This window comes from Falco biarmicus, chromosome 9, assembly GCF_023638135.1.
Source record: "Falco biarmicus isolate bFalBia1 chromosome 9, bFalBia1.pri, whole genome shotgun sequence".
NCBI lineage: Eukaryota > Metazoa > Chordata > Aves > Falconiformes > Falconidae > Falco > Falco biarmicus.
Window position 1 is genome coordinate 8,692,164 of NC_079296.1, and position 25,795 is coordinate 8,717,958.

Genomic DNA, 25,795 nt, shown 5'->3' on the forward strand with positions numbered 1-25,795 from the left:
GGCTGGGACACCCACCAGGGTCCACAGCACCACCATAGGGAAGCCACGGAGCTGCCCCTGCGTGTCCGCGGGGCCATACCTCCGGACTGGGAGCGAGCCGGGGCACTCCCCCAACGCCTGCTTTTAGCTGAGGAGCTGCGGTCAGGATTGGGAAAGACCCAGCTGGCAGCGATATCCAACCTGCCACAGCACAGTAAACTTAGAGGTGAGATTTTTATCTTTGCCAGATCACATTCCAGTGTGTAAGAGCTTGTTGGCCCGAGGCTTGAAAAGCCCCCTCCCCAGGCCAGGGACCCCATGGCTCACGCTGGGTGGGTGACGGGTGTCAGGGGCTGTCCCCTCAAGCCGTGTCAGCTAGTGGAGGCTCTAGCAGCATTTCACCTGGGGGGATGCTCCCAGGAGTTTTGTGTGGCCACATCACCCCGTCCACAGGCTGGTGTGCCAGAACTGCATGCTGCTGGGGTGCAAGGGCAAATGCCCCGGGAAGTTTTGTTGTAGGACTTAGGGGCACTGGGCACAGCGGGTGACCCCTTTGCACAAGGAACAAGTCCCAGGAAGGGATTTGGCTGGTCCTGGCTGCCAGACAACCCCCACCGCGCCTGGCCATGCAGGCAACCCCCATACTCCCATCAGGGCAGTACCCCCAGTGCCACAGGTGGGCAAAGTGCCACCCCTGTGTCCCCAAACGTGCCTGGGAGCTTGTCTTACCTCAGTGGAGCAGGGCTGGGAAACACCACTTGCTGGCTCTTCCCCAAGGCAGCTGCAGAATGCTGGCAAAGCCACTTGCAGGTGAGCTCGGCAGCACGCAGGTGGATGTGACCGTGTCCCCCTGTGTTGAGCACCACGCCCTGGTGACACAGCTGTTTGTGAAGTTGGGGCTGCAAGTCCTGGGCAAGCCCCGCCAGGGCTCAGCAGCAGGAAACAGCCCCGTTCCTCTGCAAAGCGTTGCAGCAAGGCTGATGGATGCATTCGTTTGATCTTTTTTTTTTTTTTGGTTTGCCCCTACTTTTGTTTAATTAGTTGGGTGGCTGGGGAGCTGCAGGAGAGTCCAAAGTCACCAACAGTCCCCAAGGCAACTCAGTGAGTGTCCCCTCCTGACTCAGAGGCTTTGCTGCTCTTCCTGCTCCTTTCCGTGTTCATCGACCATGCCCCCCACCCTCCGTGGCTCTGGTTCTTTGTGCCTGAGCAGACACTGGCTGTCCCCCCACACCGCCCCAGCCTTGCTCCCCTGCTTTCACTCTCGTGGCCCCTTACCCCAGCTCTCACCCTCCCTGGACCCACAGCAGTGACTGCTGGTGACGCACTATCTGCGGCTGCTGGTGATGTAACATCCATGGCCTCTATTATTGGAGCGCCCAGGCGTGTTGGCACAACTCCAGCATGGGGACACCGAAAGCGGGGATGAACCCACACTAGTGTGACGTGGAAGGAGACAGGGAGCAGCAGGCTGCCCTCCTCGCAGATGACGTGTCCTTGGTTTACCATAGCTTGGCCCCTGTAAGCAAACAGCTGGCTCAAAGCGGACAGACCAGAGGAGCATCTAGGGACATTACGGCTGCACCTTGGTGACAGCAAGCCCTGGAAAACCACATCACAAGGTGAAGCAGGAGCAGAGGAGCTCCTGTGAGGCAGGTCCCAGTGCCATTTAAGTGTGCAAGGACTGAGCAAAATGGATGCTCTCATCTTGTACTTCCAGCACTGGACCCTGGCGCCACCCCAGGATGGGCCATCTAGAGTCACTGTGGACATCAAGCCAGGACTGGAGCCAGGTGCCACCGGAACAGAGGCTGGCGGGGAGCAGGTCACAGTGCGCATCAGGGGCAAAGCCCCAGCATGGCCCAGTCTGAGCTAAATCTGTGTCAGCTTACAAATCGTGCTGGACCAGGCCACTGGTTCTCCCATCACCATTCCATGACAGCAGTGTGAAAGGACAACCGTCATCACCTATGGGAAACTTCCTCACAGTTCCCATCCGCTTTCTAGAGAGAAAAGGAGCAGCTGCTTGTTTCACTGTCATCAGTGTCTCTCACAGGGGAGATCAGGTCCACAAACAAACATGCTCCTGGTGCTCCTCAGGCCTCTGCTAAGCAACTCTGAACTGGAGAACCAGTTTATACAGCAGGTCTCCCATCTCCAGATCCTATCTGCATGAGACAGATCCTGAGCGCAGCAGAGGAGAGAAGGTGGTACCAGGAAGAGCTGGGTAGATGGGGGCAAAGACACGGATAAGCCAGGGAGCATCTGAGGTTGGAGGGAAAGCCCCAGCTACCAGGAGATGTTTTGTCAGAGTCAACGTCATCAAGAGTACAAAGGTCTGTAAAACTCAGTGTCAGGAGGAGACCAGCGCTCTGGGCCTGGGCTCCAAAGCAACACTTGACATGAAAAGATGAGCCAGAAAGGCGAGGGGCAGATTCGCTGTTCAAAACACCCTTGTGGTGGGAGCCAAACCCACGCGATGCCGAGGTGTCTTTGGTGCCAGGAGTTCCCTGTGACACTGGCATTTAACATGCTGATCCACACTTCCCTGAGGAATACTGAATTACTCATGCTTTCTGGGGGTCTTCAGGACAGTGTTTCATTCCGAAGCTAGGGTTCTGTGAGAACCCCCGCTTCACAACCAGCATCAGTCATGCATACTCCTGTCCCTGTGCCCTGCCCTCCAAACAGCACTACCTTGGTATGTAGGGAATGGATCTGAATTACAAAGAAAAAAACATGATTCTGTTCAGAAGTACACACATCAGTTCTCTCTGGCTCAGAGCATGGCCCTGTGGCCAGTGCACCAAAGACACAAAGTGCTCAGGGAAGTGCGAGGACAGATGGAAATAAGTTAGCTTTGCTGCTGAAGGCAGCACATCATTACAAGTGCAGCCTCAGACAGGCCAGGCCAGGCAGCTGCTGCAGCACTCCTGGCTGCAGTGGTCTGGGGCATACGAGGATATCTACAGCAACCAACCAACCTCCAGGTAATTCCCATTCTCCAGGCAGCAGTTTTAAGTACAAATGCTTTCTTAGGGAAAAAAGTTTTATAAATAAAACTAATCCTTCCATGCATTTTTATTTTAAAATAAAACAACTGGCATATCAAACAGTGCTTGCATGGCAGGATACTTCAAGACTAACACCAAGAGCTGAGTGAACTGAAATAAGGAAGCGCCACAAAAGGATCTTTCAAAGAAGCATGATGCTACACAATACAGCAGCGTGCTTAATTACAGACCCTTGCTCGCATAGCGCCAGCCCTGTGCAACCTGCCACCTACCACTCTGTACAGAAACAAGGACGGGGAAAAGCCCGATGACAGTCACTGTGAGCCCAGGGGAGCCAGGCACGTCCCCAGCTGGAGCGAGGGCAGCGATGCGGAGCCGGCTCCCTCGCTGTCAGTTCACCCGGCAGGCTCGGATCATGAGCAGCTGCAGAAGGATGAAAACAGGCGACATGATGAGGCCGTACCAGAGCTGCCGGGTGTGCTCCACCAGCTTCTGGCACAGCAGCATCTCGAAGACGAACTTGAGGCCGAGGATGGTGAGGATCCAGAAGAGCCGCAGCACGGCCAGGCGCTTCTCACCATCCTGGAAGAGCCGCACGGAGACGATGGTGGTGAAGTAGGTGCTGAGGCCATCGGCGGCGAAGAAGGGGACGAAGACGACCCACCAGGAGAGCGCCGAGGCCTCGCCATCCACCTTCAGGACCAGGAGCACCGAGAAGGCCAGCAGCGCCAGGCCGTGCAGGAAGATCTCGAAGGTGGCGAAGCCCAACCATTGCACCAGCTCCCGCAGGGAGAACAGCATCGTCCCGACGGCCGCGGGGGCATGGGCGCTGCCTGGGGGGGCTGGGGGGGGACGAGACCCCCGGCCCCGGCGCCTCACCAGGCCTCGGCAGGCCCCCCTCGGCGGCGCAGGATGATGACGTTGCAAGGGGGCGTGTCGCTGCGTGGTGACGCAAGCGGAAGCGGCGGGGTGGGGACGGTGCACGGTGAGTGCACAGTGGGTTATATGGCGGGGGGTCGGGGGCTCGGGGCCGGGATTAGCCCGAGCCCCCGACTCGGCTCCCAGCCCCTGTCAGCCCCCGCTTAGCAGGGGGTGGGCGCACCTAGAGCGGCCCCAGGCCGGGTTGGGGGGTTCCTGCCTCTCCCCCCACCCCCCCCCCCCACCCCCCCTCCGGGGGCTCTGAGGGGAGCGAGGCCTTGCCCAGGGCCCGACGGGCCTGATGTGCATCCCAGAGTGCCCCCGCTGGGAAAAAACCCCAACTTTTTCCTGATGGCATTGGGGAATCCCTTGATGCTGCAGCCCGTCTGCGCAGGACTTGATTTGTAACGAGGCCAGTAATGTTCCCTCCTTAGAGTTTTTTTTTAGTTATTCTGGATAATTTTTTTTTTAATTTCCTAGTGATTAGGAGAGCAGCACATGCTGTCCACGGGGACGCTGGTGGTTTGCAGCTCAGTTTGCAGCTCAGGTGTCTGGGTTGGATTCCCTGCAGGCTGCCATTGCTGGTAATGCACAGGGCCCTTGCTGCTTGAGAGTGCACAGTTGAGAGCAGCGTGTGTCTTGCTCGTAATCTCTCTCACTGAGCGTTCAGGCTTTTCCCCAGGCCCCCTCAGGTGGGGATTTCAAGGCAGACAGATACACTTAAAACTAGAAATGCGGAACAGCTGAGCCTAGGGTGCACTGTGCCTGCAGTGATAGGGACAGTTAAAATGAGCCTAAATGTGAATTTTAGACCCCCAAGCCAGCCCCTTCCCTTTGCCCTGGCAGCAGGGACAAGGAGCGCTGAAGGGGGTGCTGCTCCCTCAATGCTGTGCAGGGGTGGAAAGAAATCCCAGGGCCCTTGGATCCCACTGCTGTCTCCAAACTATCCCTGTGCTTGCTGTTTGCAGCAGCAACCCCATGAAAGCCACCTGAACCCACAGGCATCGGCACTCCTTTGAAGCCTGGGTGGGTGTTGGTGTGACGCCCAGCCCAGAGTGGGTCAGGCTCTGTCTTCCCTCATCTCCCTTTGCCTCCTGATAATTCTCTTGTTTTGTGTCTTGCAGATGGTGGAACGGAAACTCCTTGTTCTTTTTGGCAGCCAGACTGGGACGGCTGAAGACACAGCCGAGAGAATTGGCAGAGAAGCCAAGCAACGACACTTCCAGTGCAGAGTAGACGCCCTGGACAGCTATGACGTGGTGAGTAGTGATGCAGAGGGGTGCTCCAAGCAGTTCTGGTCTTGCTCCGTCTCTACCAACCCCATTTCTGGCACTTGGGCATCCTCCACCCTTGCTGTGACCTGCTGTATTTCACCAGGTCCTGGCTCTGTGCCCTTTCTGAGGGCAGCTTGTGTTAACTCAGCTGAAAGGGTGTGAAAACTGAGCAATGACTGTTGGGATAGAGTCCGTGTTTGATGACAAATACTCAGCCATACCCAGTAAGGCGAGGAGCACCGAGGAGCTGATGCTGCAGGCAGTGTGTGGGCAGCAGATGCTGCTGCAGTGCCTGTAGAGGAGGTTGTGCCACTACTTGGGTTTTATTCCGAGTGTGGCCTGTCCATTAACTCGATGCGATGTGAGCAGCCGTGTCAGGACAGCTGGGACGCGTGTCTGTAGGCTGCTGACCTGAATGTGCCTTTCCATGTTTGTGCCCACAGGCCAACCTCATCAACGAGCTGTTGGTGGTATTTGTGTGTGCAACCACTGGCCAGGGTGACCCACCTGACAACATGAAGGTAGGATGTGCTCCTGTCCATGCTGCTTTTATATTCCTGGTCCAGTGACTGGATTTCTCTCTTGAAGCAGCTTGAGCAGTGGTTTGTTTTGGAGGGGGGAGCTTTGGAGCAGTACTAGTTGCATCTTGTGTCCCTTAAGGGACAAAGGCGGGGAGCTGGTGAGGTTTCAGCAGCTCAACAGCTGAGAGGGGCCCCACTATCGCAAGAGCCATGACCTTGTGGAGAGCTCACAGAGCATCGCCCTCCTGGCAAGTAGTAGCGGTGGCTACTTTCAGGGGTCACTTCTGCAGAAGGCCATGCTCCCCACTCAGTTGGGACTCAGCAGAGGACAGGAGGGACCCAGTGGGTGGGTGAATGGCGAACTAGGGACAGGCAGGCAGGGAAGGCTTCCCTGGCAGCAGCGTGACTCCCAGGTTGTGTCCTTCATAGATGTTCTGGCGGTTTCTGTTCCGGAAGAACCTGCCACCTGGTTCCCTCTGCCAGCTGGACTACGCTGTGCTGGGCCTTGGTGACTCCTCCTATCCCAAGTAAGCAGCTCTGTGGCTCCTTGCCTGCCCGTGACACCTGCTCCTCACAGCTCTGGCTGCAGGCGAGACCACAGTGGCTGGAGAATGAAGAGGGTAAGGGGAGGCAGAGTCTGATTGTAGAGCAGCAGCTCAGACTAAATGTAATTCCCGCCAGCCTTAAAAATCCTTTCCCTACCAGCCCGTGTCCCTCCTAACCCCCAGGAATTTGGCTTCTGCCTGTTTCTTTCCTCCCAGCCTCTTCAAGCAGATGCTTTGCTGCAGTGTGTCAGACATCATTTTCCTGTAGTTATTGCGGCCATTCAGTTCTCTGTCTGAATTGGAGGAAAGCCCGTGCCACAGCAATTTCAGTGGACCAAGCCAACGTGAGGCGTGAAACACAGAGTTTTAGGTGGCAGCTAGCCCCGTTGGTCCCAGTTCTGTCTCAAAAGATTGTTCCCATGTGCCCGAAAGAGCTGTAGGGGTGGGGGTAGGGGGGGGCGGGGGGAGTGTGCCTGAGCTCTGTGAGGCAGTAAGGGGACAAAGTGAAGGAAGTGTTTCTCTGCTTGGGGCACAAGCTGCCCTGAAGGGAAACTGGACCTTCCTGAGTCCCTTCTGGGAGCTGGGTACAGCCAGTGTGGCCTAGCAAGTGGCAGCCAGCTGCTTCTCTGAGCTGCCCCAGGATGGAGGCATAGGCTGGGCAGGGCACGGGGCCAGGTCGTGTGTGCTTGCTCTGGCTGGACCTGCCTCTGTGCTGCTCTGGCGTAACCCTGGCAGCGTGTGCTGGCTCATGTAGCCAGCACCTGCTGTTCTGCTAGAGCAGCCCTGCCCTCTGCAGCTGCGGTTATTCTTTGCTCAGGTTTAATTTTGTTGCGAAGAAGCTGCACAAACGGGTGCTACAGCTTGGGGGCAACCCTCTGCTGCCAGTGGCGTTGGGAGATGACCAGCATGACTTGGGGTAAGAGCCCAGTGGAGGGGTGGCTCGAGGGGGAGCCCTGGGGTGCACTACAGTTTTGTCCTCAGCCTGATGGCAGGGCTGTGTATGCTTTACCCAGCCTCAGGGACAGCAGCGTGATGCTCCCCACCATGAGACTCCTCCTGCACCCCAGACACGACCAGCAGCCTCCTGCTGCTCTCTGTGCTGGTCTCTGCTCGTAACTCTCCGGTGCCAGGACCTGGGTCACTTCCTTCTCCAGGGTGTCCCACAACCCCCAGCATGTGCCAGTGTCTCCTGGCTCTGCCCCAGTCCTGTTCAGACCAGGGGACAGCTGTGTCACACTGCCACATACCTGGTGGCATTACAGCAGCCTGAACTGTGCTGCTGCTCTCCTCACGTGAGGCAGAGGCTGTGTGTGGCTCAGGGAGCTGGTAACTGCCACTGGTTGTGCTGGAGGGGTTGGTTCTGTTCAGCTGCCAGTGGTTGGGCCCTAGAGAGCAAGTGAGTGCTTAGGGTGCCAGAGACATTTCCAGACCTGAAGCAGGAGGGGAACGGCATGGAGCAGATCTGCAACGAAAGGGGAGCAGAGGTGGTTGCCCAGGGGTGGCCCAGAGTTGTCCCGTTGCAGGGGTAGCAGCACATGAGCCTGAAGGGATGCTGCTGCACTGCTGCAGCCCGAATTTCCTGCTTGCAGGCCATATGCAGTGGTTGATCCATGGCTCCTGGCCTTATGGGACAAGATCCTTGCCTTGTATCCTCTCCCTCCTGGCCTTGAGATCATCAGCGCAGATGTACGGTGAGTGCACAGGTTGGGCAGGGACTGGAGCTGGCTGGTATGAAATGCCGTGTTTCCTTGGCAGTTCTCCAGGGTGGAGTTATGCTCCACTTTGACCAGGAAGCCTTCTCACACGGCTTCTGGTGTCCCAAGTATCCCTTGAACTTTGGCCATGGGTGGCCCATCTCTCTCTGGATGGGATGTCCCCTTGTCCCCTGGGTATGTGTGTAGCTAGCTGCCCCAACAGGGTTCTGCCCATCTTGCTGTCCTGATGTGCCTCTGCCCTTGGCAGACCTGCTGAGCGTGTATGCCCAGCCAGCCTCCCTCTGCCTGCTCTGGAGCTTTTGGGATCTCCTTCCCCTGGCAGTCTGCATTGCGTTCCCTTACCGTGAGCCAGGTGCAGGGGACAGGGATGATGAGTGTTGGGTATGGTGAGAGACTTCAGGCTTCTCCCTGCCTCCAGCCTCTAGCACTACAGCAGCAGAGGAGCTGTGGCATGGAGGTAACCACACTGCATTGCTCTCCTCCCCACAGCCTGCCCCCAAAATACACCCTGCACTACCTGGCTGAGGACTCCCTGCACCCCAATGGTGACGTGCTCCAGCCATCAGCACCCAGGGCTGTTCCCTCTGAGCTGCATCCCTTCGCTGCCCGGATGGTGTCTAATCAGCGGGTGACAGCAGAATCCCATTTCCAGGATGTCCGGCTCATCGAGTTTGATGTCACGGGCTCAGGCATCACGTGAGAATTTTCCTGACTTCCCCCAGGCTTTGATGTGTGGGTTGGGGTGTCCCACAGCCTGCCTTTCTCTCCCACTCTCCTTCAGTAATATCTGAGGCTATGGCCTTGTGGGCATGGTCCCTGCTGCACTGTCCCCCTCCATGACAAAGTCAGGGGTGTATAGCAGTGTGGGTCCTGCCCGTGGACCAGTTCTTGTCTTTAGAGCTAGGTTAGAGAGCACAATGGTAGTGACACTGGAAATCTGGCAGAGTTGTGGCCTCCCCCCTGGTGCAGGTGCTGGTTGGGATGGCGGTGCTGTGCCCATGGGCCTGCTCCTTGGCTGCGCTTGGCAGGTCCTGCTGCTTCCACAGGTTCAGTGCAGGGGACGTGGTGATGATCCAGCCCCAGAACTGCCCTGAAGACGTGCAGCAGTTCTGCCAGCTCCTGCGCCTGGACCCAGACAGACGCTTTGTGCTGAAGCCCACGGAGCCCGGTAGGTCCTGCCTGCTACTCCTTTCCTTCCCTGCTGGGACAGGACAGCCTCTGAGCTCTGGCCCACCTGAAGCTCTGCTTTGCCTTTGCTGTAGACCTGGTTAATAGGGAGCTGGGAGTGGCTAATGGGTACAGGACACCTGCCTGTCTCACAGTACGGGGGGCTCCCCTTCCCTCCCAGCGCTGCGCACACGTGGATCCCGCATTAGGGCCAGTGCTGAGGCTGCCTTGTGCCTTTGCAGCCGCCAGCACAGAGCGTGGAGGATCCTGTAGCCTCCCAAACCTGAAGTCGGGAAGCTTGTGCCTCCTTGCCTGGGACATGCAGGTCTCCCCGCTCTGCCTGCACCCCAGGGACCTTCTGCAGGTGGTTCTGCAACCACAAACCAGCATTAACAACTAGAGCAACCTCTTGGTGGCTCTGAGAGTTTTCTCTCCTTTCCCCTGAGTGCCCGTTCCTCCTCCATCTTTTGTGTGTCTGTCAGTGTTGGGATTTTTGCCTGGCAGGCAAACCCAAGAGGAATCCAGGCTGCTTCTCACACCATTGGGAGAGAAATAGGAGATAAGAACAGGCCTGACATATATGACACTGCTGGTTATTTACACTGCACTGTGTGTGGGTGAGGTGGGACTCATACGGATGAGGGATTGTCCTAAAGCACTTGCATAAAGGGACAGCTCAGCACTGCTGACTTTCTCTGCTGCAAACCTGTGGGTTTGGAAAGCAAGCTGGGGAGAGCAAGAGGGAGTGCAGGCCCAAGGTGTGGAGCAACAATGGCAGTAGTTAAAGTTGGCTTCACTAGCACGTTCACGCAACCTGTGGGTGCCTGCAGGCAGCAGGGCTGCCCTTATTTGGGTGCCTGGGGAGTGGCAGAACTGTGGGGGCAGCAGGTGGGCAGTGCTCAGGCATCCAGCCCGGTGCTGGCCCTGAGCTCTCCCTGTGCCTTGCCTTGCAGGTACATCCCTCCCTGCCCTCTTGCCACAGCCCTGCACCATCCGGCACCTGGTCACTCACTACCTGGACATCTCCTGTGTGCCACGACGCTCCTTCTTTGAGCTCTTGTCCTACTTCTCTACAAACGAGCTGGAGCGGGAGAAGCTGCAGGAGTTCAGCTCTGCGCAGGGCCAGGAAGAACTATACAGCTACTGCAACCGGCCCCGCAGGAGCACGCTCGAGGTAAGGCTGGGGGGGGAGCGTGGCAAACCCACTTCATGAGGGCTGTGCTGTGGCATAAAGCGCCCAGGCAGATGATCAGCCATGATTTCTTGGCTGGGGAACTTCATCTACTTCACCCACTTTCTGGTGTCCTTGGATTTCTCCTGGTGGTTAAGACCACCTCCAAATCCTTCTGGGCTGTGTGGTGGGCCCTGTGCTGCAGCCTGGGGGTGAGAGGAGGGCAGTGGGACAGTGCGGTTGGTGCTCAGAGGTACCCTGTGCGGTGCCTTTGGTCGAGGGCAGCGTGGCACAGCAGTGTGGGACAGCCGCTGACACCCCGAGAAGCAGGCAGGATGCCTTCTGGGGTGTACCAGTTCTCACCCAGCCTTGGCATTGCAGGTCATGTGGGATTTCCCTCACACCACGTGTGCTATTCCACCCGAATACCTGCTGGACCTCATCCCTCGCATCAGACCCCGTGCCTTCTCCATCGCTTCCTCCATGCTGGTAAGAGCTCAGCTTCACGTCAGGCTCTGAGCTGAGGGTCTGGCAGGGCCAGGGCTGACCGTTGGTGCGTACCGCAGATGTTCAGGCTGTACTCCCAGGCCCTCTGAGCACCCACAGCCCACCCGAACTGCTGCCGCACTGTGAGCCTGCGGCAGCCTGCTATGCTGGGTGTAAACCCCAGGGCTGTGCCAGCCTCCGGGTTAGGGCGCTTGCCCTCCGGTGGCCCTGCAAGAGCTGGGGCTGGCCCAGTGCGCTCCAGAGGTCTGGTGTCCTCGTCACAGGGAGCGGTGGGATGTGGTGCGGTGGAGACTCGAGTGTCCCGTGTGGTGTGGCCATGGAAGGGGGAGTGCTGCTTCCTGCCGCTGCCGGGAGGTGGCAGCGGGACCTGGCCCGGGTGGCTTGGCAGAGGTCAGCCCATGCACGAGTGGCATTTGTCCTCCATGGGAGCCTCTTGGGTTGGACAGCCTCTGTCACTGTTGCCAGCTGTGCAGGGCCTTCCCACAGCAGTGCTTCTCGGGAAAAACCCTCTTCCCCACTGCAAAGGTTTTGGGTAAGAGTGTGCTCCATTCTGTGTCCGAGTGGGTGTTTCAGGCTGGGACAAGTCTTGCAGATGCCCTGGCAGGAGCTGAGCACAGGCTTTGTCCCTGGAGGAGGCAGTGGGCTCTTCCTGCAGAGCTGGGCCGGGTGTCTTCTTATTTCTCGTGACTCCTGTCTGGACACAGGCTCACCCTGACCGGATCCAGATCCTCATGGCCGTAGTGCAGTACAAGACGCGGCTCAGCAAACCCCGACGTGGTCTCTGCTCTACCTGGTTGGCTTCTCTCAACCCAGAGCAAGGTAATTGCTTGGACTCTGTGAGAACCCTGTGTGCTTGCCACAGAACACACCACTGATCCCGTGGGATTGCGGTGGAGCTGCGTGTGTGCTGGCTGTGTGCTGGAGCTGCCTGGACCCTGGGTGGAGCACCACCACCATGGGGAGCTTCAGTACACTGGCTTGGCAGGATGGGCTGAACTCACCATAGCTGTCCTTCCTTGTGCTCCCATCCTCTTCAGAGCATGGCATGTTCCTCCAGCTTGCCCTGAGCTCCTGGTTTTCTCCCAGCTGCTCAACCCTCCTGCTCCCAGCATCAGCATGCCCTGCTGTCCCACAGTGGGCTGCTCCTGGCGTCCTGGAGCTGATAGTGCTTCGACTGCTGGACACCTCCAGCCCCATAGCACCAGCTCTGGGAACGACGATCCTTCCTCTGAGCCCATCCATCCTGTCCTCCAAAGCCTGTGTGTGCTGCTCATCTGCTCTAACAGTGAGACACATCCATCTGGGTCCCCAAGCAAATTTGACAAGTTTGCAGGGTCTTCATGCTGCATGATGGTAGAGAATTGTTCTGTATGACTCCAGGGCAGGATTTGGTCTTCTCAGAGTATCTGTACGGGGATCTTCACCTCTCCTCTGGCTTCCAGAGGAGGCAAGTTTGGCCCTCCCTTACTCAACAGCCAGGCTGAAATCTCTGCTCACCTCCACCACTGTCTTCCCTGGCACCAGCTGGTGTGAAGAGAAGTGGGGCTCTTGCTTTGCTCTGGGGTTCGCTCAGGTGCTTGCAGAGACAGTGCCTTGGTGCTGGGGTGGTGGTAAGCCAGGTGCTGTCTGTATCTTCTGAGCATCCAGGAAGACCTGGATGCTTCGCTTGCCCTCTGCAGGATGTCACAGGTGCAGTGGTGGTGGGGTGATGCTAGCTGGTCTGTTTGTTTTGCAGGTGATGTCCGGGTGCCTCTTTGGGTGAAGAAAGGAGGAATGAAGTTCCCAGCTGACCCTGAGACCCCCGTGATCATGATTGGCCCTGGCACAGGGGTGGCACCTTTCCGAGCAGCGATACAGGAGCGGGTGGCACAAGGACGTAGAGGTGAGGGATGGTCCTGGGAGGGACTTGGGATGACCCTTGCTGCAGACAGGTCTGTGTTAAACATATGGGAAAGGGGGACAGGGGGCTCCTGAGGGTTTGGACGGGCCCAGGCTTTGCTGTGTTTGAGCTGGACTCTGGGGTGGGTGAGCACCAGAACCTGATGTGTGCAGCCTGTGTGGTTATTCGCAGGCTGTGCTGCAGGGTGGCTCCTTGGGTTGGGGCAGGGCTCTGCAGAGGTTTGCTCTTGGCTCTCTGCGAGGGGAGATGGGTTACTGAGCTCATATTCCACTATACAAGGAGTCATGCCTTCCCCCTTGCCCCATCCTCATTCCCCTGGCTCAGCTGTGGATCTTGGCAGGCAGCTGAGGCTTGTGGAGGGGAACAGGCAGCCCTGGGGAGCTCTTCTTGCCCTGCCCGCCCCCCACCTTCTGGTTTTTCAGCACACCGGGGCCTCTGGCTACCACAGTTTGCTTGGCTTAATGCTCATACGGCTGCTGGCTCTTCCAGGCCTGTCAGCTAGGCGCAGCAGAGAGGTGAAAGCCTTGGGGCTCTGCCACACGTCCCATGGGCACCAACAGTCCCCAACGCTTGCAAGGCATTTGGTTCACACAGCACAGCCCTTGTGGTCTGCTGTCTGCAGGGAACTGCTTGTTCTTTGGCTGCCGCCAGAAATCCAAGGACTTCTACTGCCAGGCGGAGTGGGAAGAGCTGGTGACAAGGGGCTTGCTGACACTCTTCACAGCTTTCTCCAGGGACCAGGTTAGTTCCCAGAGGAGGAGGGTGGATACAGAAGCATCTCAGGCAGCACTGATGGGACTCTGCCAGTGTTTCTGGCCCCTATACCTGTTGGCATGGCCTGCATAGGGCCTGGTGGGGTGACACAGCGGTCACCTCGCTCCCCCACCCCATCTCGGTGCTGGCCAGGATCCCCACCAGCATGGCACTGCCACTGCCCAGCCAAGACATGTCTGGCTGAGTTGAGCTAGAAGGGTTGCTGTGATAGGGCTGGCAAGCACTGGAGCAGATAAGGTGTTAGCCAGCTTTGTTTGGCTGGACCACGTGAGTGATAAAAGGCTCCGAAGGCTCTCGGAGGGGTCATCAGGCAATAACCTTTCTCGGTTGAGTGCCACCCGCCCCATTGTGTGCCTGTGATCGCCAGCTGAGGAGCTTGGTCTTCATGCCAGCCCTCCCTGTGCCTCAGCCATACAGGAGAAAGCTCCCTGGAGGTACAAGCACCCCCACGACTCAGCCCTTCTGCTCCCTTATTTCCCAGGCAGTGTCTTTGGTGGGCAGCTTTCTTACCTCCGCTCTGGGCTACAGGGCTTTTTGCATTGCCGGAGAGGCTTTGCAGGCTGGGACTCTGTTTCACTGCCTTGCCTTGTCCCTTGATGGCACTGAAAGCTCAGCCTGCCTTTGAAACAGAGATCTGATAAAAAGGGTCAGTGAGGAGTGGGTATTTCTGGGTAGCTCAGCTGCACCAGTCCTTTTCTCCTGACTGTGTGCATGCATTGACATGAAGCCAGCATCTTTTATCTAGTCACTTGTAAGGCATGAGTTCAATGCTTCTGTGAAGGCTTTCCAAGTCTTTGAACAGGAGCAGCACTGCAGAGGTTTGTGGGATGACCACTCTGCCTTTTTTCTTGATGGCTCACACAGTGAAGGGAGGACGTACTGCTCCCTGAATCTGGAGAGTGGCCCCAGAGCTTCCTCCTGCCCTCGCAGGCTCTGGAGGGACAGGACTTATATTGGAGTGTGCCTCCCGGCCTCCCTTCTCTGCCTGCTCCGTGGGGTGAAGCAATTTGTCACGAGAGTCTTCTGCCACTGAGTCCATGCAGTGCCACACAGGGAGGCGAGCAGGAGCACAGCCAGGTAGGATGTGCCACGTTGGGCCATTGTACCTATGGCTCTAGGAGATACCACACACGTTAACTCATCAAAAACTTGGTTTTCAATGACTCTGGCAGGAGCTGGGATGCTGAGCAGGATTTCCCTCTTCGTAAGGTTCCCTTTGCAGCAACCTTCTGTCACATCACATCTGCCCCACGGTGCAGACTGATTGATCCCAGCCTAATGCGACTGTCGGTAATTCTCAGCAGGATGCCCTGGGGTTTAGCTGAGATATCGTGACCTGAGTTTGTCACTGGAGTGCTCTCCTTTCTAGGTAGCTGCAGGTCCTTAAATGACCTGCTTGGAGCCCCAGCCTCAACAGAGCCTCTGTCAGCACTTAGCTGATTAATGTTAATGATGCTGAAGCCGAGCTACCGGCTGGCTGTGTCGGTGCTTGTGATGGGCTTGCTTACCTCCTGCATCGCCGACGGCCGGTCCGAGCAGTAAAGCTGTGCCGTGGAGCCGTGTGGGACCTGCTGACCACGCGGTGACCAGCTCTTGTGACAGCCAGGGCTGGCTGCTGCTCGGGGTTGTTCCCACGCACACCTCCAGGCTGCAGCATGTAGGGAGCCTGAGACACAGCAAGAGCCTTGTTGCCTTTGGGGCTGGATGTGAGGGAGGAGGACCTCGGGAGGAGGCTGCGGCCCTGGCTCAGCTCACCTCACCACTGTGCAGAGCCCGGTGTGATGGGATGCAGGGTGGAGGGCCTGGCCTCCATCACAGTGTCACCTTTGTCGTGGAGGAGCCGTCAGTGCTGGCAGTGAATTCAGGCATGTTGGCAATGGTGTTCCTTTTGGGCAGAAGCCAGGGCCGTAGGCAGTTGCTTGGATGCGTGAAGTCCTGTGGATTAACCCTTTGGGAACTCTCCTTGGTCGGGCTATGCTGTGCCAAAAGCCTGTTGTATCCAGTCCCTATGCACAGCAGGGAGGCAGGGAGTGGGACCAAGGCCGTCCCTCCCAGCTTTCTGCCCTTCCAAGCTGTTTCAGGTCTCCAGCAGGTGACAGGGCTGGGACCAGCAGCCAGGGATGTGGGGAAGGGTCTCTGCCCTGCAGCAGCCTGGGCACGGGAGAAGCCACAGAGCCTCCTGTGCCCATGCTGGGAGAGGGGAGGCAGGAGAGGCTGTTCATCAGAGCTGGAGCAGGCAGGGGGAAGCCAAAGGTTTCAAGGGGGCTACTTGGGGTGTGTTCCCCAGTGAAGCTCCTGCTGCTGCACCCGTCTCCCACCAACCCATCCCAGTTTGCTGACGTGAGGTGAGGGGATCCCCTTCCCTGTGCAATAGTGGAACCAACTGCTTCTCCCAGTGCTTCCTGCTCTGGGGGGCTGTGCTGCCCTGCACTTTTGCAAACAGCCCCTGAGAACAGTCCCCAGGGGCTGCTGCCAGGGCTGGGTGGGCTCAGTGCTGTGTTTCCCTGCAGGAGGAGAAGGTTTACGTTCAGCACCGCATCCAGGAGAACAGAAGGCTGGTGTGGGAGCTGCTGAGCAGCAGGAGCGCTCATGTCTACCTGGCTGGGTGAGTGAGAGGTCTCCACACAGGCGCTGTGGTAGCGAGGCTGCATGTCACTGCTGCTCCCCCTTACTGGAGGCATTCCCACAGCTCAGCCTCCAGAGTGAGCACACCCTACACCCTCCAGGTCTAGGGGCTCCAGGGACTGGTGTAGAAGGACCAGCTCATTCCTCCTCTCCATACGTCCTGCGCTGCAAGCCCTGGCTGAGGGCCATTTCTCACCTATTCTGTGCTTCGATTAGAAGGGGCAGAGCTGGAATCGTGGTAAAGCTACTTCAGCTGACTCTGTGTGCCCATCCCTCCAACTGCCAGTGCCTGTGACCAGCATTGTCTGCCAGTGGGCCATCTGGCTTCTCACCCATGGCAAATCCGTAACAACAGGAGGGCCCTGGTCTCTCCACACCCCTCTCCTCCAGTGGGTCTCTGTGAAACTGGGGAAGGAGGCTTGTGGTGTTCCTGTGACTGTTCATGTGGGCAGGAGGCTTTTAAAGCACAGCATACCAGGGTTCCACCATTGCTGGGGCTCGGGAGCAACAGCTTTTGGCCCCTCAGCACATTCTGGCTAGCTCTTTGCACCCAAAACTGCCTTCCTGGGGCAGGGACAAGCCACGTTGCACTGGAGCCTGCTTCCTTTGACAGTTTACCAGGTGTTTACTTTGAGCTGGTTGGAAATCTTGAACTGTTGGCTAAAAGGTGAGGTCTGGCCTTTGGAGGCAGAACATCTGCAGCTCCATTCCAAGCTCTGTAGCTTTTTTCCTGGGCAAAGCCCTTAACCTGCCTGCCCTTGTTGCTGCCTGTATGGCAAGGAGGAGGCTGCTCACTTGCTGCCTGGGGCAAGTGTTGTGAAATGGTTTGGGCTCCTTGAGCTGTCGAGAGGCTGGCGACGGTCTTTGTCGTGCACCCCACGACCTAGAAAGCACTGTGCAAACTCGTGCCTTGCTGTTGACACAAGCAGCAATTGCAGGGAGCACTTTCCTGCCTGTCTCCCACAAGAGCAGGAACTTCCATGGTGCCTTGCAGGGTGAGACTGGCCCCGCTGCATTCCTGGGAGAAGGAGATTTTTGTTTACTGCCCAGGAAGCAGAGGCCAGGCCGCCCACCGCTCTGTCATTCACTGCTGCACCAGCGCTACTGCCTGGTCTGGCATTCCCTGCTGTGTCACAGGGCTTCCTGGGGCACTTACCCCAAGCTCGTCATTCCTACCCGTGGATCGGGGGCTCGGGTTTGATTTCCTCCGTCAAGCTGCACTTGGGACTTGGGGCCGTGCCTCCATCCACAGTCCAAATGCTGAGACTGTTGGGCAGCTCTTGGGTGACCACTGGGCATGGTGTCTTGATGGTTCTGTCCTCTCCTTCTTCTGTCCCCTTTGCTACTTTATGGTGCTGATGGCGACACCCTGGGGGCTGCCAAAAAAGGATCAGTATCTTGCAAAGAGCAAGGCTTGCGCAGCAGTCCCCCTTGCAGGATTTTGCAGTGGTCACGAGGGTGTTTTAGACATGAAGGTTGCGCTGAGACCCACCTCACTGGGGTCTTTGTCCCTGGCATGGGATGATCCTCAGCCCTGATCAGACAGGTGGGATCTGGGAGTCTCATCCTCCTTGTATAAGTGGCACCTGTCCTGTTTGCAGTGGGCGCTTTCCCACTCATCCTGAACAGCCCACACCATGTGTATCGATGCCCGGGATCACAGTGCCCCTGCCTGACCCGCAGACTCTGAACTGCCAGTGGGTTGCCAAACAGGGGTGCAGCTGGGCTAGCCTGAAAGTGGCCTTTATTCCCCCCTAAAAATAGTATTCACAGTTTCAGCTATGCTAGGAGAAATATGGGGAAAGCGAATCCTGAGCTGTGTGGCCCTGAGCAGTGGCCCTGGGCTATGTAGCACGGTGTGTCTGCCTTGTCAGGCCCTTGCTGGCTGCGGTAGGGTCTGGGGAGCCAGGGCTGTATCTTCTCTGTGATTGTACCCAGGTTATCTTGCCCAGGGGCAAAAAGATTGAAAATGTGTCTCTTTTTCTGCAAAAAATAGATATCTGACATGTTTTCCATCACAAGCCCGACGACATTACACTGTACTTGTATATCGGTGCTTGACTCAGAAACAATAAGACTCTTCCAAAAAAAGAAGACCTCCTTTCTGTGTATTTTGGGATGTTAATCAGCTTCAAAAGCAAGTCAGAATTCTGCCTTATTCTTGGGAAACAGCAAGGACGTTGCCAGATTCTTGTGCCAATTGGAGCAGGCTGGGAAATTTTTTATTAGATTTTTTTTTATCACAGAGTCAGTTCATCAAATGAAACTCTCTCCAGGAAAAAGTCTGATTTTCTTATTTCCCATAAGAAATAATGCACTTGGAAGTGTTGAGTTGTTTTGGGGTATTTTCTACGTAGAAGCTCATGTTTTCTTCACCATTTCTCTTATTTTGAGGTTTAAACTGTCTTTGGTTACAAATGTCACCATCAAAACAATCTTTTCAGATTTCTTGAAAGGTGGCAGCAGATGGATGGAAGCGGCTGCTCCTTCGCAGCAGTCATCTTACCCAGCTCAGGATCAGACATTTTTTACATTGAGTGTTTCCCGAGATGAAAGGACAGTTTCCTGCCCTCCTGCCGATAAATTAGGACTCATACATATTTCCCGTGTCCTTCTAATGAGGGGGATGGGAAGTGGAGCAATATGGGGGCCAGAATTAAGGCTCCTGAGCTGTGTGATGCTCCTTCACCAGGGACTGGGTACTGTGGCCACATCTTTGCCTGCAAATGCCAGCCCTGAAAATCCCTGTGTGGATAACGGCACTGCTCTCTAGGGAGTGGTACGAGCTGCTTCTTGAAGGCTGTCATTTATTCAGTGCCAGGCAGCCTGTGTTGCAGGGTGAGGCAGGTTCCCACTGCTGTGGTGCAGCAGCAGCCTGCGCTGTGTGCCAGGGACGGTGGGGTCAGCTGCAGGGACTGCTGCCCTGCTCTCGTGGGCTGCTTTGCCAGAGCACTGGAGATGCAGATATGCCCTCATTTTTCCTGCTTGCCCTCTATCGTGCTGCCTACTCTCTCTTCCAGGAATGCCAAGCAGATGCCAGCGGCAGTGGCTGAAGCCCTGCAGTCGGTGATACAGTTGGAAGGTGGCCTGTCACCCTCTGAAGCAGAGGAGTATTTAACAGCCCTGGAACGGTCCCAGCGCTTCCAGTCTGAAACCTGGTCGTAAGCCTGGCTCCCTGCCTCCACCTTGCCCATGAACTCTGCTTGAATAAAAGAGCCAGAAGAATGATCCACTTCTGGCATCGTCCTTGGGCCACGATTATCCCAGCCAAAACAGGGGCCTGGCAAAGGGGCTGGATTTACCGAGCCAGCCCTTCCCTGATGGCTGCAGGGCCATGGTGGGCAGGGGGAACCTGTCCCCTGGGGGTGTGGGTTTGGTGTGGTTAAAGCCTGGCTCCCCGTGCCCACGCTGTGCCAGAGCAGAGGTGAGCAGTCTGGCGTGGGATGCCGCTGACTGGCTCCTGCATGAGACCAAGCTGCTGTTCCGTGTGCTCCAGCTCCTGGGGTGCTCGTGCTGGGTGAGCTGCACCTGTGGGCACTGCTAGAGCTGCAGCATTGGCAGCAGCCGTTGTTTGTGGTAGGACCTAGAGGAAGTGAGCTGTTGCATGGGAGTCTCTCCACCCTGGCATTAGTCAGCAGCAGCAGCACCTGCTGCAGGAGGCCGGCCTGACAGACCTGTTCCCCCTGTCTCCAAGGGCTGAGGCCAGTGGGGATGGGTGCAGTAAGGAAGTTTCCATCCCTCTGTCTCTGCTGCCAGCTCATCTTCCCGAGCCTGCCCGATGCAAAAGTCTGTGCTCCCCGAGTGCCAGTTCCTACTGAGTTATCCGATTCCCTGAGCACCTTCTCTGCTGGACCTGTCCTCACCCCATCCCAGGAGCTGTTTCCAGCTGGGCCGGGGGGTGGGCAGCCTCCAGTGCTTTCCCTGGCAGCCTTGGGAACATCTGCCCTCCCAGCTGTTCTGGTGCCCCAGTGGGGCCAGTGCCACCACCTTCCTCGCCTGGTTCGATGAACTCTGTGCCACTGTGTAAACAGCAATTAGGGCCCAGGGCATGAATCAGCTGAGGACAGTCCCTGAGAGCAGGCTGGGACAGCAGTGCCACACCACGTCTGTGACCCAGTCACCCTCCCACACACCACATCATGGGGTCCTGCATGGGCGAGTGTGCCCCAGGGCATTGCTCGAGCTATGGCACCACAGTGAGTGGGAATGGGATGCTTCTCCGGTCTCCCAACCCTGCTGCTTTGCCAGTGCTGCCTTGCTGTGAGGAGCTGTTGCACTTGCAGACCCTGGCTGGGCTGAGTGTCCCCAGGGCCAGTGGAGGGCCAGCGCAGAGCTGCTGCAGGGCAGTCATCGCACTGGTGCCACTGTTCCCTCCCGGGGGAACACAGCTGTGTTCTTCCTTCCAAGCCCTACAAGCTGCTTGCAGAGCATAGCAAGGCGAGGTGGCCCGGGACAGGGATGGACCTGGGGGACAGGGATGAGCTGGTCGCGGGGGGCTGTCCTGGGGCAGCATAGGGCCCATGCTGGTGTGCTGTACTGGGTGTGAGCTGGGTGGCTGGATCGGGGCAGCACAGGACCCATGCCGGTGTGCTATACTGGGTGTGAGCTGGGCGGCTGGACTGGGCCAGGGCAGGGCACATGCCATGCCCCATGGGTAGCGGTCTGGGGAGCACTGGCCACCGAGGTGGCTCCACTTTTGCTGGGCGAGGAGAAGAGGCGGCCGTGGGCCCAGCTCCTCCCCGGCTCTTGCTGGAGCTGATTGGCGCAGGCATGGCTGCCTGCCCCGGGCTGCCTGCATTTGAGCTGCTTCCAGAAGCTGACAAACCAGACTGGTTAGAGCCAGGCTCAGTCCCAGCCCTGCCTGGCCCACGGCAGGCAGCAGCTGCCTGCACCCCTCGCTGGCGCAGCAGGCAGCACCTGGCAGCGACCAGCTCATTGCCCTCTCCTCTGGACCGTGGTGGGTCAGTACTGTGTCGGCGCTGGGGAGGAGGAAGAAGAGGAGGAGGAAGTGGCTGTTGGATGCTCACGGTGATGCCCCTCTTGGGATGGCGTATTGGTGAGGGTGATGGGGACACACCCCACTTCAGGGGCTCCTGACCCGTTGGTCTGGGAGGGCACCCCAAGCTGTGCTGGAGGGATGACGGGACTCTGTGCAGACGCTGCTGCCTTTAAACCCTTCTGGCAGCCGTGCTGAAGGCCGCCTCCTGCCCTGGAGCAGCGCCCACATCCTGCACCCAGCCCTGAGGGGACTCGGGGGGGTGGCAGGTGAGGGAGGTGGGGGTGGGGCAGCTGCCCCCATGGAGCTGGCAGTGGGCGAGGAGGCAGAGCCTGGACCCCAGCCGGTGCAGGCAGCCGGTGGGGAAGGCTGTGCCAGGCAGCAGGATGAGAGCGACACTGCGGGGTCGGGGGGCCCTGGGGAGCCGCCCCTGCTCTGCGGAGAGGCACCCACCACTGCCTGGGGATGCTGGAACCCGCCGCCGTCAGAGGACACAACGGAGTCGCTCCTGCCTGGGCATGACGAACCACCTGCCCAAGGTGCCTCCTTACCTGCCGGGCAGGACCCTCCCGCTGCTGCCGCCACCAGCCCCATCCTGCCCCGTGGGGGGAGCCTGGCGCCATGGCGGGGGTCGCCCAGCCTGGAAAGCGCCTCCAGCTCCATCCTGAGCTTCTCCGGCGAGGAAGAGGAGACATCGAGCGATGAGGCGGTGGCAGCAGCAGAGCCGTGCCACACGCTGGCAGGCAGCGAGGACGAGTGCCCCATCTGCACGGAGCCCTACGATGAGCAGCGGCACAAACTGGCCCTGCTCAACTGCAACCACGGGCTGTGCCACGCCTGCCTGCGTGCCATCATGGACACGGCCGCCGGCGCTGAGTTCGGCCGCGTGCGCTGCCCCATCTGCCGCCAGAAGACACCCATGCTGGAGTGGGAGATCTGCAAGCTGCAAGAGGAGCTGCTCCTGCTGCACGTTCAGCCTGGCTCCACTGATGCCCTGGCCACCCCCCGGCCCCCCCGCCCTGCCACCCCGGCGCCCAGGCCTTGCCGGTGCCCTCGAGCATCGCTTCCAGGTGCGCTTCCACACCAGCCGCATGTTCGGGTGCCTGCCCTGTGTCCGGTACCCACCCTGCCTCATCCGTGGGCTGGGGCGGCTGGAGCACCGCTGCCGCTGCTGCTACCTCCTGGTGCTGGCACTGCTGCTGGCAGCCGAAATGCTCAGCCTGCTCCTCATCTTCCTTCCCATCGTCCTGATGGTGCTGCTCTTCCTCATCCTCGATAAGTAGTGCTGGGTCCATGCTTGCAGTCTGGGCCATGCGTGAGGAGAGGAGTCCTGCTCCTGCATTGCCCCTGGGGCTGCTGCTGGGTGGTGATGCCAGCCTGGGAGCAAGCTTGTGAACCCAGGGGCCTGGGATACTCCGGCGCTGCCAGTGAGCCTGCAGCAGTTGAGGCAGCAGAGGAGCTGCAGTGGGCAGCTGAGGGAGGTGACCCCAAAGCTGGGCATTGCCTGCACCCCACCGGACACTGGGTGACACGTCACTGCAGCAGTGAAGGGGCCGATGGGGCGGGAGCCCTTCCTGCACCGTGGGCATGTCTCTGGTGGGGGGCTGGGAACCGGAGGGTCGCCGCAGGCAGAGCGGGGCTGTGCTGTGAGCTGCGCTGCACACCCCTGGGACAGACAGACTGGGGTTCCCCAGTGTGGAGTGAAAATACGACTCGCATTTGTACCATGACTGTGTCCAGCTGAGTTCACTGCTTGGTCCAGGCTGAGCATGTCCACTTGTGGTCCAGCGGTGACGCAAGGAGGGGACGGGGTCAGGCAGTGGTCCCCAAGCCCCCACTGCAACACCTCCCAGCCCCGGCTGAGTGGTGCCAGCCCGTGCTCATGCCTTGCGCTTCGTGGCGATAAGAGAGCAAACACGGCTCGGTCCCCTGCAGCCTGGTGCTGGCAGCCAGCTCCAGCGGGGCACCACAGGTGAGGAGCCCCCGGAGAGTGCGGCACTGGGGCTGTGCCCACGGGACCTGCCCACGGCTGCCGGGGAGCAGGACCAGCGGCAGGAGTGTCTGGGTGGTGAGCGGGGTGTGGGCTCTGCTTCGGACTTGGCAGCCGATCTCTCGCAGGGGCAGTGTCCCAGCCAGGCGATGCCCAGGCCAGGGCACAGCTCCTCCGCACCCCTGCTCCCCGACACCACAGAGCACTGGGCTGGCAGCTGCTTGTCGGGGTCATCTGCACCCCGAGGGGCAGGAGATGCGGATGGCTCCAGGCTTCCAGCCACCTTTGGGCTGGCAGTGGGTGGCAGGGGGGTGTCAGAGCCCCACAATCCTCCTAAGATCCCACCGGGGGGGGGGGGTCAGTCTTCTGCGGTGCCGGCACCCATCTTTGCAGCCTGGAGCATGCTGCTCCTTATTTATCACTGTCAGGCTCCTCTCAGTGCCCTGCAAAGCTCTACGCAGACCCCATGCTGGATCGTCCCCCTGCGCTGTCTCCCCTCTCGACCCCCACCCTGCCCATCCCTGCCGAGGGGCTGGTGGCTGGCACCACCGTGCCCCGTCCTCCTGCCAGCCATGCCGGGGTTGTGCAACCGGCTGCACGTTCTGGCTTTGCTCTTCTTCCCCAGAAACCGGCTGTGGGCAGCTCCCCAGGGCTGCCGCTGCAGGGGCCAGCAGGGTGCCACCCCTCCCCATCCCCCTCCCCCTGCAAAGGGAGCCAGGTTGGTGGGGAGCGAGTGCCTGCTCCCTGCCTGCACAGCCCTGCAGGAACCCCTGCCCTTCTGCCCACAGCGGCACAGATCTGGGCCCTGGGCTTTGCCGTGGTGCTCGGGCTACTCTCAGCATCCGTCGTGACATGCATTGCTGGGCTACTCTCAACATCTGTCATGACATGCATTGCTGGGCTACTCTCAGCATCAGCACTACTTTGCATTGCTCCAGCGAAACACAGAGGCAGCGGTAGGAGCAGCACCCTGAAACAGGTCAGACTGGGAGGCAGAGGCAGGTGGTTCCCCACCCCCACCCCAGCCCCCAGTGCACCAAGGAATATTTATTTATACCAAATGGAGCAGGTCCATCAGGAGAACAGCCAGCTCAGCCCTGGCTGGGGGCATTTTTGGCTAGATGGGGCCTGCAGGGAGAGGGGGGCTCAAACACCCAGGGGGGCCCCGCCACCACATGGGAGGCCTGGCACGTGTCCCTGCTCTACATTACATGGGGGGTGTAATGGGCTTTTGGGCAAACCAGGCCAGATCTGTCGCTGTGGGGACACGACGGAGCACGATGCACCCTCCAGCGCATCCGCGCTGCCCTCACCGGGCAGCCTGCACCTCTGGGCGCTGAAAGCTGGAGAAGGGCACCTAAATCACCCCAGGGATGGGGTCCCTCAGGAGGGCTGCGGTGTGGGACCAAGCCCGTAGGTGATGCAGAGCTTGGTGCTGCCCGCAGACCATGCAGGCAGGGCTGGCCCGCGGGAGCCTGGCTGCAGCGTCCGCTCACAAGGACTCGGTTATATTTAGCGCACTGAGATAGCGGCGAGCAGCCCGGTGTGCTGGGGCCGGGGGCGGCGTGCTGAGAGCCATGGGAGGCTGTGGCAGTGCTCTGGCTGCAGGGCACCATCCCCCAGCACAGCCCCCCCCAAAGTCCTCCGCAGAGCCCCATACATGCACCCCCTGATCTCTTGCAGTCCCCCTTGTACCCCTACTAAGCACCATGCGCCCCCAGCAGCTGTATGTACCCTGCCCCCCTGTGCACATCCCAGTGCAGACCCCAGCACCCTCCTACAGCCCTCCCATGTACCCCAGCCTCACCACACCCCCCCCATGCAGCCCTCAGCTGCCTTCTAACCAGCTGTCCCATCTCTCCTCTGCTACCCTCTCACCCCTCTCCCCTTCCCCCCAGGGATTCCAGCATAGCCCTCCAAATCCACCCCATCTCCTCCTGTCCCCCTCGCAGTCCTCCCTGTCCCCTCCCACAAGCCCCTGACACGCCATTGCACCCCAAATGCTTCATCATATCTCCCAGCTGCTGGCACCCCGGTGGGGAATGGTGGTGGTGTCCCCACACCAGTGACGCGGCTGTCCCCATCCCTGCAGGGACCTGCCCACTCGGGGCACTGCGGGGCTGTATCTCTCTCCTGGCTTCTCCTGATGAAGCCCAGTGGGTCCCTGATGCTGGTCCCCAGCCATGCCTGGGTGGCAGTTAGGACATGCACCGAATGTGCCCAGTCTCACCTGCCTAGGCAGGCAAGGGTTGAGGGTCAGGGTCAGGGGGTTGAGGTGTCGGGGCCCCATCCAGCTCTGGTCAGAGGCATCCCCACCCTTTTGCACCACAAACAGCAGCAGCATCTTCCCTTCCCTGCTCAGCCCCCACGCTGGGGACATGCCTGCACTGTCCCCATCCTGCACCTGTGAGAGTGAGGAAGGAGGGACAGCAGCCAGGGGGGTGGCATGAAAGCGGTGAGGCACTGGGAGCAACTCCTGTGTCAGAAACCCGGCCTTGAACGTGGAGCTGAGAACTGAGCAGGAGCAGGTGCCTGTGCCTGCAGGCAGCCCTCACCTGGATTTAACCCCACAAAAGTTCCCAAGCTCAGCAGTCCCTCCCCATCCGCGGGGCCAGCGCTGCTCTGGGGACCTGTCACAGCCTCCTGGGCTCGGTGCCACAGCACATTAACTTCTGGTGCGGGGTTGCACCTCGTTGTGAAAG

General features: G+C 59.0%; 3 protein-coding genes across 10 annotated transcripts; 2 read left to right on the forward strand and 1 right to left on the reverse strand.

Annotated features, from left to right (window-relative positions):
* Nucleotides 1-3,042: 3,042 nt before the first annotated feature.
* Nucleotides 3,043-3,922, reverse strand: TMEM203 (transmembrane protein 203). Its single transcript, XM_056352459.1, has one exon. The coding sequence runs from the start codon at nt 3,789-3,791 to the stop codon at nt 3,381-3,383; it is 411 nt and encodes a 136-aa protein (XP_056208434.1). The 5' UTR covers nt 3,792-3,922; the 3' UTR covers nt 3,043-3,380.
* An 11-nt stretch (nt 3,923-3,933) lies between these two features.
* NDOR1 (NADPH dependent diflavin oxidoreductase 1) lies at nt 3,934-19,335 on the forward strand. 8 transcript variants are annotated; one of them, XM_056352456.1, is made up of 15 exons: nt 3,934-3,975; nt 5,033-5,167; nt 5,626-5,703; nt 6,133-6,230; nt 7,066-7,164; nt 7,838-7,939; nt 8,453-8,659; nt 9,010-9,131; nt 10,084-10,304; nt 10,683-10,790; nt 11,513-11,627; nt 12,544-12,690; nt 13,331-13,449; nt 15,993-16,087; nt 19,128-19,335. In XM_056352456.1, the coding sequence occupies exons 2-15, from the start codon at nt 5,033-5,035 to the stop codon at nt 19,270-19,272; spliced, it is 1,791 nt and encodes a 596-aa protein (XP_056208431.1). In that variant the 5' UTR covers nt 3,934-3,975; the 3' UTR covers nt 19,273-19,335. The 8 variants fall into 8 exon arrangements, 6 of the variants coding, with proteins under 6 accessions (XP_056208431.1, XP_056208432.1, XP_056208433.1 ...); XR_008823998.1 differs by lacking the exon at nt 19,128-19,335 and adding an exon at nt 14,347-14,559 and having other exon boundaries at nt 3,968-3,986; XR_008823997.1 differs by lacking the exons at nt 15,993-16,087; nt 19,128-19,335 and adding exons at nt 14,347-14,559; nt 14,655-15,975 and having other exon boundaries at nt 3,968-3,986.
* A 1,616-nt stretch (nt 19,336-20,951) lies between these two features.
* Nucleotides 20,952-23,037, forward strand: LOC130155320 (RING finger protein 222). The gene is given in 2 exon segments (XM_056352460.1): nt 20,952-22,217; nt 22,219-23,037. Coding segments are annotated over 2 exon segments (981 nt in total). The 5' UTR covers nt 20,952-21,404; the 3' UTR covers nt 22,387-23,037.
* The last annotated feature ends 2,758 nt before the right edge of the window (nt 23,038-25,795 follow it).